Source organism: Pseudoliparis swirei, chromosome 3 (genome assembly GCF_029220125.1).
Source record: "Pseudoliparis swirei isolate HS2019 ecotype Mariana Trench chromosome 3, NWPU_hadal_v1, whole genome shotgun sequence".
Classification (NCBI taxonomy): Eukaryota; Metazoa; Chordata; class Actinopteri; order Perciformes; family Liparidae; genus Pseudoliparis; species Pseudoliparis swirei.
Genome location: NC_079390.1, coordinates 17,989,726 through 18,002,750, shown reverse-complemented (window position 1 = coordinate 18,002,750; position 13,025 = coordinate 17,989,726). Strand labels below are relative to the sequence as shown.

At 40.7% G+C, this 13,025-nt stretch overlaps 1 protein-coding gene across 4 annotated transcripts in view; it reads right to left on the bottom strand.

Annotated features, from left to right (window-relative positions):
• Positions 1-13,025, bottom strand: part of ntm (neurotrimin) — a 507,513-nt gene that overhangs the window by 25,263 nt on the left and 469,225 nt on the right. For all 4 annotated transcript variants that reach the window (XM_056411525.1, XM_056411524.1, XM_056411526.1 and 1 more), the window contains one exon: positions 3,270-3,395. In XM_056411525.1, the coding sequence (XP_056267500.1) occupies positions 3,270-3,395 (126 nt within the window). The remainder of the gene's footprint in view (positions 1-3,269; positions 3,396-13,025) is intronic.

Genomic DNA, 13,025 nt, shown 5'->3' with positions numbered 1-13,025 from the left:
GTTTTACACTGCATTTTTTGCCCGTTTGCAGTGCGCCATCTGGGTACTTTCAGTGCACTGAATTCTGCTGGTTTTGTCAGTGTGGCGCCCTAAGCACTGAAAGTCAGTGCTCGAAGTGCTCAAGTGTCCGGTAGTAGACACAGCCCTTGATTAGGTCCCAACACCAGAACTGGATGACACGGAGATCCATTGGACGGCCTGATGCACAGTGGCAGTATGTGGATGACAGTGACTTGTTTAACTTTTGAGCTTTTTTTTCCAAATCAAACCTTTGAAAAGTCTCCAAAATATCAGGAAACAGAATCAGGAATTCAAAACAAAAACCACACCACATCAAATATAATATCAGCTACACAATGACGAATGTTCCAATGTGAGCAATGCCATTCAAGCGCACTAGTAATGGTGAAGGCTGTCATGCCATTTTAAAGTACTGATGTTCTAAAAGGTGGAAATCAAATAATAACGGGGCAATGTGGACCACCTCAGCTCCAGCAATGGTTTCTAATGCACAAGTTAATGTTGACTCAACACACCATCATTTTTAAATGAGTCAGCGGTCCTCACCCTTCTACTAGGAAACACTCATCAAACATCACATCACAAACTCTCTTCATCAAGACATTGTTACAGCTTAGTGTATGACAGAATGTCATCATGAGTTAACTTCATCTGGACTCGACTTTTCAGACATACACATAGTGACTCACAGTAGAAGGTCCAGTTGGCATTGCCACCTACACCATTAAGCTGCCACACTCCCAGTGTGAGTTGTGATTGTTGCTGTGCTGAATACACAGAAAAGTCAGCAGGGTTGAGCTGCCCCGGATCCCTCCACCTAAAAAAAAGTGGTACTGCCTTGATTTTGTGGGTTCTAGCTCCAACAGATTCTTGAACTCATCTATATAAAGTTAAAACAAGTGATAGTTTAGGGTTCTTTTTCTCAAAGCCTTCTATACGACCTTGATCGCCAGCAGAGAGAATGCAGGTTCCAGAAATTTCTGCATTGACTTCCCTTTTTAGAACCAGAGGTCGCCACCTGGTTGGAGGTAATATTCAGCTTAGACTTTAAGTGCAGATGGACTACTTTGTGTAAAATGCTTTTGAGCTCTCTGGTGGAATGAACTAATATGACATGGTTAAAAGGCTGTAGTTCTATCTAGTTTACACTCCCTATGTTTAAGTCAATGCGGCTAAAGGATCACCACGAACAGACATCCGTAATGGCCAGAGGTTAAATTCTGAAGACTTTGGTGCTTCCATCACTTTCCCTTAGGCACCATCAGCAGTTTTACATTCATGGGTCAGAATAAATCATCTCGACAACTTCCTGACGGACAACTATGCAATTTGATGCGGTCATTGATGTGTTTTGTGAAATTTGGTGAACTATCCATCGATCGTTATCCGTTCAGATATTCTTCCAATATTTTGGTATATGAACAGTTTTACATTGAGCATTTCACTGGCTGTTGAGTGTTAGTCTTGTTTGATGACGTGGTCCTCCTAGGGCCAGGCTTCTGCCATTGTCTCGTCGACAATTAAGGACAATACAAACTGACAGACAATTTCAAGACCTTGCCCAACTAAGATCCATTCCATTTCTATTTCTGAGTGTCATTAATCAGGTTGGACTTTGTGGAAAGTTTGCCGTCGTCTTGTAACCATTCATTTACTACTTTAGCTTCCTCTCATGGAGTGCCTGAGAAAAATGGGTCATGCCTTGTTATTATTATCCATCGTGTTTTTCTGTCATAATATTTATAAATAATACAACTTGAGGATACAGAAAATATCTACTAAGTCCACTAAGCTTTCAAGTGTGGTCCAGATGTTCTTGGTTTAACGGCACATTAATACAACATAATTTAAGATAGGGAGCAAGGTGAAGTGAGAGTAGTGTTGGGGTTGTAGAAAAATATGTTTGCAACCTGCGATTTATTAAATATATTCAACAAGCTTCAAGCTACATTTAATAGTGATGATGCTTGTACTGCAATACTTAACATTCCTTGTGCATTCCTTAGCAGTTGATGGACTTCAACATGTATTCTGCTGCTATATGTTTGGGGCCTGCACAATAACTCTCTGTTAAATCTTCCCACTAGGTCCAGCAGATGTTCCTCGATCCTACGGTAATATACCAGAGGAAGTGTACGGTGTTCTCTTCGTATGCTCGGCATAGAGCAGCAGTCTAGAACCCAGAGACAAAGCTGAACAACGTGCTCCAACACTCCCTCAACATACAGCTGTGTTGGTAGCTCTGTCACTCAAACCAAAGTGTGCAATGTCATTATAATTTTAAACACCAAGAATTTTCAATGAACAACAACTTGTTACAAATACAAATATGGCGCTCATGTGGTGGATGGGAGACTGCCTCCATACCGAGGCAGTGAGGTTGTGTGGATGATACATTCTGCACAGATTACAGAGGAGCTCATGGGCGTCAAATCACAGAATGTCAACATTACTCAACAAGAAGATACTCCAATCGGTGCATCAGCTCACTCAAAGGTGTCACATCTGTTGTAAAGTCCCCACACGTTTCACCATTTGACCCAAAAAGTGATTTGCAGGCATTTGCTTTCTCTCATTAAAAAAGAAAGCAGGAAAACCAAGAAGTCCAACAGCAGTCTGTTCTGCACAGCCTGCACAATAATGTATGCCATGACTGTTCCCTCTCCCTGCTTATCTCCTTACAGACAGGTCAGTCACACTTGTGTCATATTTACATTCCAATTCCCAGATCCCGGCATCAACACAAAGAACCGCACAGACAAAAGCACAAAAGTAACTCATTATGAATGAGTCGGTTCCCTTCATTCTTCAGCGAGGCATAACGGCAATAATTCTATTTAGCATGCACAATGCAACTTTCACGATTCTGGCCATCCTTGCCGTGGCATGCTTGTGAATGAATAATGCCTCACACAGTGGAATGTTCTCCGCATTAATAATGTCAAGTGCCTCCAGAACATTTACATCCCTCCCATTATCCTAATTAATTAGTCCAATAACAACAGGGTCAGTTTACTTTCCTGCGAACAATTAACTTGTAATGATGATCTGGAAACAGGTAATGATGGGTAATAAGTGAGGCGAGAAATCCACCAGGGGTCAAACAAAGTCAAAGATTGAGCGATAAACAAAGAGGGATGGGGGGAAGAGAGGAAGCACAGAGAATGCGATAGATGTGTGAGGAAGGTTTGAATAAAGCAAACTCCGGTGTGGAGCCAAAGTACATATTTACAGGGTAATTAAATTACCTGATGAGTCGATGAGTTTCCAGCTGACGGAAGGCTCGGGTTTACCGCTGGCCTGGCACATCAGGGTGACGTTGGAGCCTTCATTTACCACGATATCTCTTGACAGGTTGATGATTTTCGGTGGTACTGTGGAAGCAAATGACACATGTTGAAGGTTAAAAGTGAATAGACGAGAACATTTTAAACATCAGGTTTGAGTTTTTCTTTCTTGAAATTTTTTTTATGATTCATATTTAATTTGTCTCCTCCAGGTCCCTCTATATTAGTTGACGTACTAACCTTTTAAAGTTGGCAAGCGAAGACTGTAATGCTCCTTTCCAGTGAGAGGCGTTCGCGAATATTATTAAATACTTTAACGTGTGCTGTCACTGTTTTTCTTTGTGACATATTTCATACAAATTGTTCGAATGCATCGAAAACACTTTAGTGGAAGAATGTTAAAAGGAAACAGAAACAAAAAAAATTCCATGTATGAAGGTTGAATAATTTCCCCATCTAGTCAGAAGAAATGTAGTATTTGTATGAATGTGCTGCAGGACGGCACATCTCTAAAGGGGACGCAGTCCGGAGACCCAGATGGTGAACAGCAAGGGGGGGGGACAGGTTGGCGATCGTGTCATGAACCAGCTGCCCAGCTTAGTCGCTGCTGGTAGATATGAAAGCTACCATTGGTGGTAATACTTGTTCACGGACCTAGGGATTCTACACCATCACAGCTCATCTCAGCTGGGTGCATTTCTCCGTCGCTCAGCGCTACGTCACATGTTTCTTTGCTCATTGGTTGTCGGTCTATTCATTGCATCCAGGGGCATTAAGGTCTACACCTGTTGATATAGCCCCATGGGAATTAAAAATGAAGTGAGAGGCTCCAGATTAATTCACAGTTGCTTATTGTCTGACTATGTCACGCTATATTTAAGCAATTACAAGAAACACACAATGACTTTATTTCTATTCCAGATTCTGTGATCTAGGAGGTTTTGTGTCTTGTGTCTTATTTTGAAGTCCCTGTCGCTCTCTCAGTTTCCCTGCACTTCCTGCCCCTGTGATTGTCTGCCCTCTCCCTGATTGTTTCCTCCTGTGTCCTATCACCTGCTCCTTCCCTGTCTATTTAAACCCTCGTCTTCCTGCATTTTGTTGCCGGATCGTTGTGTCACCAGAGTGCTATTTTTGGAGTAATACAACCTTTTTTTCAGTCTAAACCTGTACTGTTCTTTCAGTGCTGCTTTTGGGTCCATGTTTTCTACAAGAACTCAACACCAGATGGATCCTTTAATTGTTTTATAACTAGAGAAGTTTAAAGAATCAATTTTGATGTTATTTGTTGATGCTTTCTTCTGGTAACTTTTCAGATGTACACACTGACTTCACATCCAGTCCGACTAGCAGGTCGAGAGGATGTAGAGCTGGTCTAGACCGTACTTTAGAGATGGGGGAGGGTTAGTTTGAAGGATCCAGGAGCTAGTTTCTCAGTGAAAGATAATGCAGCACAATCTCAAATCTGCATTCTGCTGCATATGCTAAAAGCCTCCCCCTGTTTAAATATGAAGAAACATTGATGAGTGCATGTGGTGCGTAGAGGTGGATTGATTCACATTTTAGTTGTGTGGTTAACGTTTGATATGAGGAAAAAGCATCAGTCACATTCTTTTATGAGACATTTCCCATTCTTTTCCAACTGATAAAACAGCTTCTAATGAATAATGCAAGCACTTCACTGGAACAGTTGTTTTTGAAAATAAAGATATGAATTATATCGCGCGACAAAAGACATTTATTTGAAGTCAATCCTCTTTTGTGGCACACAAATCAATAAAGGGGAATAGTGTTTATGTGCAAATGGAATCATTGTCACATTTAATCCCTCTGCTTTTTCTCAGACATGTTTTATTCTCCATGGACAAGTAAAGATTTTTTTGTTTCTGAGCGGGAAACAAGCAGAGGAGAGTGAGATATGTTTCTTCCTGCTCTACTCCACTGGAAGTCCGTGAAACTGGTTCACTGGCAGTTCGTCATTCCCATCTGCCTCCTCAAAGCTCAGGGGCTTGCACACACTTTCTTTAACTTTCAACTTTTATTCGTCCCTAAAGGGCAATTGGCTCTTGCAGCAAGACTCAGATGAGACGATACAATACAAAAAACTTCATAGGGTACATCAAAAGGAAGAAGAGGTGTGTGTGTGTGTGTGGGGGGGGGGGGGGGGGGTGCACTGTATGTTAGGAATGGCCCACACCACAGACCAAGCTATCAATTTAGCCGCAGGACCTTTGCTAAGTAATAAACAGTTATTATGAATGACTCGCACATCCAGCAACTCTCTTTCTGTGACGCTGTACACTGCCTGACCAGCTCCTCAGAGCAAAGAGACAAAGGCTGCTTCATTGCTTCAGCAGCTCTACCGAATGCTGTGGAGCTCCAACTCCCGAGACGCAAGCTTGAATACGTAAGGAGAGGGCGAGCTTAATGTATACGTTTAGTAAAAATACTGATGAGGTGGGAAACACAACATTCCGGAACCAGATGAAATCACACATCATGCAACTTGCATAGCTTACTCTTCCCTCCTCTTTGGTATTTTGAACCATTTTAAATGTGAATTTGGCAACTATTCACCTTAATGATACATATAAACCCTTGTACTTTAATAGCTCATACAATTTTAAGAAAGATTTTGGCTCTTGTTTAATATTTCAAAACTTGCTGATAATTCACTTCAAACCTATTGGTGTGTCTCTGGATGAAACAACGAGAGATACTCCTGTGAGATGTTCTTCATCGGAGGCGGAAAGCCAAAACCAATACATATATATGTATATATAGATATATATCTATATCTACACTACCGTTCAAAAGTTTGGGGTCACCCAGACAATTTTGTGTCTTCCATGAAAAATCACACTTTTATTTATCAAATGAATATAAAATGTATTCAAGACATTGACAAGGTTAGAAATAATGATTAATATTTGAAGTATTAATTTTGTTCTTCAAACTTCAAGCTCAAAGGAAGGCTAGTTGTATAGCTTATATCACCAGCATAACTGTTTTCAGCTGTGCTAGCATAATTGCACGGGTTTTCTAATCAGACATTAGTCTTCTAAGGTGATTAGCAAACACAATGTACCATTAGAACACTGGAGTGATCGTTGCTGTAAATGGGCCTCTATACACCTATGGAGATATTTCATTAGAAACCAGACGTTTCCACCTAAAATAGTCATTTACCACATTAACAATGTATAGTGTGTATTTTTGATTAATGTTATCTTTATTGAAAAAACAGTGCTTTTCTTTGAAAAATAAAGACATTTCTAAGTGACCCCAAACTTTTGAACGGTAGTGTATATATATCTATAGATAATATATATATATATATATCTATATACATGTATATAGATATATATATATATATATGTGTGTATATATATTAGGGCTGTGAAACGATTACAATTTTTAATCAAATTAATCACAAGTGACTTTTTTTCGTCCTGATGTGCACGCACACGCCGGCATCGGAGCTCTGCGGCGCGCGAGACGGAGATCGGAGTCGTGTTAACGCGACACGTAGAGACAGAAATGACATGCTGCTGTAGAGACGACCAACAACAGACGTATTGGACGCTCATTCTGCGCATGCGTTAAATGCGCTAACAAAAATTAACTAATTAATCCTGTAATTTAATCATAACGCGTTAACACGTTATTTTTCACAGCACTAATATATATATATATATATATTAGTGCTGTGAAAAATATATATATATAAATAACACATATAATATATATATAACACAATCTGGAGGATTCTAGTTAGGAGCTTGTTTTTGAATGCTGCTGAGGGTTAGCACCTATTCAACTTGTTATTTCCCATTCTGCCTCAACAGCTTTGAAAAATGGGGATTCTAGAGCAGAAAAGAGTTTGTGGTGATAACGTTTCTTCTTTTTAAATCTTTTGTTTATGGTTATAATATCTCATTAGCTTGTCTGAGCATGATGGACGGCACTGCTGGCTCTGTTCTTTTTGCGTTGATTTAATGTCACCCAGCACAGGGCTAACATTAGACTCTGAGAACTATCATCCAGATCCACACAAGAAATACAACAACAACAACAGTAATGTTCTTTTCTTTCAAACAAATGCAAAGAGACTCTAAATGAGCTGATGTAATTTTACCTGCGACAAAAATGTATTGATTTCTCCGCAGATATCTCATTTGATGTTGAGTAGTCTTTCTCTCACTGCAGGATGCTTAATCAAGCCGTCTTCTGAATGAACTATTGGACCGATCCTCTCAACTATCCATAGTATACATGAGAGAGCTACTGTCAAACTGTATAGCAGATGTCTTCCACCAATCTGTGATTCTGCGTTCACACCAACAGCGTTGCGAAACTTTGCAATGCTTTACTCGTGCAACCATTTGCCGTGTTCACACCAAAAGTGTTGCAAAGGGTAGGCGCAGACAGCTCGGTCACTTTCACCGATTAAGTTAACCGTTACGTCTGAAAGACTTCCGCTTCCGGTGCTACCAGAGCGGAACATCTAACACCCTCATGTGTGGGTTCAAAACATTATATCATAGATATATATTTATACATAATATCACCTGTGCCTGTTTTATTCTCTGCGATTCCGGTCCTCATAAGAGGTTGTGTTAAAGAGCTCCGGTTGCCCGCAAACCGCAACGAGTGTGTCCTCCATCTTGTTCTGATTCAACAACGGCGGGACAGGGATGACGCGCGGAGCAACTCAAGGGCTGATTGGCCCGAGTTGCTCCGCCAAGTTTTCGCCAAAAGTAGAGGTAAAATTCGCGGCGGCAAAAACGTGCCCACCAAAACGTGCCGCCCAAAACGCGGCGCCAGGCAAAATGTTGCGTTCATCGCAACCACGCACGTCTGTACGTTGACTTTGCATGGGATCCCGTCGCGCGAAAAAATCGCAACGCTTTTGGTGTGAACTGAACGCAGCATTTGACGTATCTTGGAAGAGAGTGAGAAAAAGACGTTAAAAAAAAGTTTTTAAAGCGTATATCCACGTATTTAAAAGTGGATGAAATACTACCTATTCATTTTCCAGCTACTGTAGATGACGTCAACAGAGCAGCGCTCAATGCTAAACTTTTATAAGTATTACAGAGCAAATCGCTACATACATCTATAATAATCCAGATGTGGAGGTCTGGATCACGGTCCATGCCGACTACTAATTATTCATACATTTCTGTTATATTCATTGAATGTGTCGTAACTCTGTAACACTGTGCATCTGTACACATGACATCTCTTGCTCCTGTCCATCCTGGAGAGGGATCCTCCTCTGTTCCTCTCCTGAAGGTTTCTTCCTTTTTTCCCCCGTGAAATGTTTTTTTTAATTTGTTGGGAGTTATTCCTGATCCGATATGAGGTCCTGGGACAGGGATGTCGTATGAATAGGGATGGGTATCGTTTTTTTTCTTTTTTCGATACCGGTGCTAAACCGGTACTTTTAAAACGATACCGGAGCCTAAACGGTGCTTGAACTGATACTTTAAAAAAGAAGAAGCACAAAACGACGATTGACAATGACGACATTAAAAACCTCTTCGGCCATATTCCCTGTAAAAGCCGTTCTCATGGAACATTGAAAACAAAAACGGATATCACTCTCGCGCTAGTAGCTCGTGCTAGCTCCGAGCTAGCTTAAACATTCAATGATAGGCTATTGTAACCTGCTGACAGGCCAGAGAAGTTCCAAATAATTTAAATTTCAATCGGCTAAGGCACCGAAAGGAAACACCGAAATGTGCGTTGCTTTTCGGTCCAGTCGGCACCGGTCGTAGACTATAGGAACCGGTGCCATATTGACACTGGTTCTCGGTACCCAACCCTACGTATGAATACAGATTGTTAAGCCCTTTGAGACAAATTTGTAATTTTTTATATTGGGCTATAGAAAATTAACTGAATTGAATTGAATATTTCACAGCACTATTCAGAAAAGAGATTATCAACTCCATTGAGAGCTGCCTCAAGGTGAAGACTGAGCTTTTTATACAATCTGGAGGGTAAATCTGCATGTTTGGACCATTGAAATGCTCAAATGGAGAGATGAAAAGCAAAACAATTTTCACGTCAGAAATATCCACGCAGATGTCACTTACATGTCCAGCAAGAAAGAACCATGAGGATGGAAAACTGAGGAAGTAGTACAGTTAGTAGAAATAATAAAATATTTACAAGGTGCAATACTCCTAAACAGTGGCGGTGCGTCCATAGAGGGTGCTAGGGCGCCGCCCCTCTTAGAATTTTGAGATGAAAAAAAGAAGAAGAAAAAAAAAATACATCCTGTCAAAAAACATGATATGCCAAATTATTTAAAAAGTAAATATACCGTGTTGACGCGCTAAATGTGTGTGGGAGACCGTCAGCCTGTCAACAACCACTTAAGTTAATGTGAAAAAATATAATATATCGCCACTCATCCTCACAGAGAGAAGCCTCTCCCCATTTTCGGGGCACCGGCCCAACGTGTGTGTGCGGCAGCGAGCAAACATTTCACAGTCGTTTCGGCAAGGACGGCTTCTCATTGGCGGATGCAACGTGAATCTTGGGGCACAAAAATGTGCGCTCTGGCCAATGACATCGTTTTATTATTTCACGTGATTGGACTATTCGGCAGATCAGAGACCGGTATCGTTCCCTCAGCCAGAGAGCTCCACGGAGCTACGAGAGCAGGTTGCTAACCGGAGCTGGTCAGCTGGAGCTCAGTGAGTAATGCACTGTTTAGTTTCCCCTGTCTGTTGTTACAAAGTCCTGGGACTGAAACTCTCTGGACTACAACGGGGGTGAGGGATCTAAAGAGCTTCAGACAAGTGTAAAGCACGAATCTTGCCGCAGTTATCTAGCTAACAGCATGAAGCTAACCCTGTTTGCAGAGCAGAGCAGCAGAAGGAGACCGAACTGGCATCGAAAACACAACGAAGAAGTTCTGAAAAACAGACAAATTCCCTCAAGACTAATGGAAATAGGCTGGTTACAGACATGATTGACTTTAACCAGAGAGTTATGGAGAAGTTTGCCAACTTTAAAGAGAGGAGGCTACTTTTCTTTACACGTAGTGGGGTCTACTCTGTCAAACACCCAATGTAACATGTGATCTCTTTCTGACTCTATTCTGCTCTGAACCTCTTTCATGTGAGGGTGAAACTCTTTTATTTTGCAAACCTCTGAAACCCAACCCAATGTTCCTTAAAGCTGCTGTGAACCTCTCATGCCCAAAGTTACAGTGTGTTGATAGATAAAGCTTTGTTTTTTACAATATTCTACTCAAAACCTCTTTTCTTCTCATTGTTGAGTGCTATTTAAACCGCGTCGCCCAACTGCGCCCCCTCCCAAAAAAAATTTCACCAGCCGCCACTGCTCCTAAATACAGAGACAGGGTTGACGCATGAGGATACACAGTAGCCTTCAGTTCTCCTGAATTAGACAAACCCATTTCACAGAAAAAATGTATTATTTTTTTAATCAGCAGAGTTCTATTTGAATATGATGTCCCCACTGATACTACAGTTGTTGTGATTTCTGCTCTTAGGAGACATTAAATATCAGTTTATATCAAACAAGGTTGTCTAGTGCACAGCTCAGAATACACTTAACATAATAGAATATGAAAAAAATTGATAGAAAACAAATCCTCCCACCAATGAGCTGCTTAGTACTGCCAGAGGTTCTCAGGGTAACAATAGAAATTGTTCAATCACAGTGTGTTTGTGCTGCCAGTGGTATTTTAAATATTGTTTGCATACATACATTTGCACTCTTGAATTAATATGGATTATTGTTGAAGAAGAAGAAATAAAAATCAGCCCTGCATTACGTGAATGACGGAATGTCCACATTGAATATATTAATGATGATGATGATAATGATGATGATGATGATGATTAATGATTCTGCCTCCATCCTCTTCCCTAAACACATTAAGGACCATCCTTTATCTGTCCACCAGATTTCCTCTGAATCTTTCCCCTGTTCCAGTTACATCATTCCTACATCCAGCCCCCCCCAAGTCACTGGACCCCCGGCCCACCTGCTCACCTGTGTCCACATTTAGCAAAGATTCAATATTAAACGTTTTTTTGGGCCGTCAAATGCCTTTTCTGCTGTAATCCTGTAAATATCCTCACTGCGGGTCAAATAAAGGATTTTTATGATTTGATCTTAAATGCCAAGGTTTTAAGAATCTTCATTACGCACAGCAACTAGACTGTGGTAAAGGTTCCATCTTATGGCAATCAAACTCTTTTAAAGTTAGGCAACATAATGATCAGGATCATGTTGGATGTTCACTGGCTCTAAACATTAGCATTGTATGAGGTGTAGAATCCTCCGATATTTACAGAAGTTTGGACATGTGTCATTCCAACTTCGTCTGATATGTTTTAAGGGAAAGGCATTTTCTCTAGAAAAAAAGTGTTTTGACGTATCACAATACGTTTTTCGTGGATCTTCCGAAGTCTGTGGATGAAGAAGGTCGGGAAGATGATTGGGGTAGGACTTTAAATGATGGTACAACCACACTACTAAGCCAAACCAAGTAGTTTTGGAATTTTTGTATTTAGATTTGTTTCAATGTTGACAAACTAAGACTGGAGAAAAAATGTAGCCTTGTACGAATGAACCCAGGGTCCGGTCAGGGGAGACAGGTGAGGCTGAATATGAATATTAAATGAATATTACATATATAGCTACTGATCTGTGCTATGAATGTAATATACGTATGATTCCAATAATTGAAAGCATTTTTTATAATCACAATCGCTGAATTTGCGCATGTCCTTCTCAAGCAGAGGAGAGGAGAGGAAGCGAAGAGCTGAATCCTTTTGCTTCCTCATTGTTTGTCACCAATGTAATATGTGTAGACACTTATATTATATGTCCTTTCTTTCCATAGAATAGGTTGTGAATTTCGTGTGTATGTAAACCTATTTATTCTAGCTGATTGACATAAAACCGCAGAGAAAAAGCAGAGGGGAGGCCAACAGTATCTCTGCCTCAAGGAAGGGGGCGGGCGTGAGCCGGCCAGTTGAGTTCACGCTTGAAGATGAGGAGGACTTTTACAATAAAGTCCAGAAGGGTAGACGAATGACCTTCATTTAAAAGTGTACACTGCAGTAGGCTATATAGCATATTTTTATTTCTATTAAATGAGTATGCTTTGTGGAACTGCCATGGCAAATGAAATGCACACGGAGGGTGCAGAGGGAATGTGCTCTTTCTCTGAGCCGCTATATATGGGTGGAATCAAATATGTACTTTACCTTTGTGTGTGTGTAAAGTCTGCTGATATGAAATATGAAAATCAACCGGTAGTCAATGTGCATGCTGCTGATTGAATGGTGATTTAAGCTTCTTTATTGGGTTCATATGTTTGTACATCTGACTAAGTCAATGCCTCACCAGCCACGAACCTCACCGCACGTCACCGAGGAAACCCATCTTTTGGGAAAATAATATAAGAAAGAAAGGAAAGACTTGCACCTCAAATATGTGTATTTTAGTAACTGCTTGATAAACTTCCATTAATTAAATCTGTCCTTCAATCAGAGGATCGGTGGTTCCCCGACTTGAGCAAGAGACTTAACCCTGAATTGCTCCCCATAGCTGTGTCTACGCTCTATGAACGTAAGTTGCTTTGGATAAAACATTTTAGCTCAATGTAATGTAATGTACAATAGATGTTCAATATCCAGTCGCATTCTGACGGTATAGGCGATT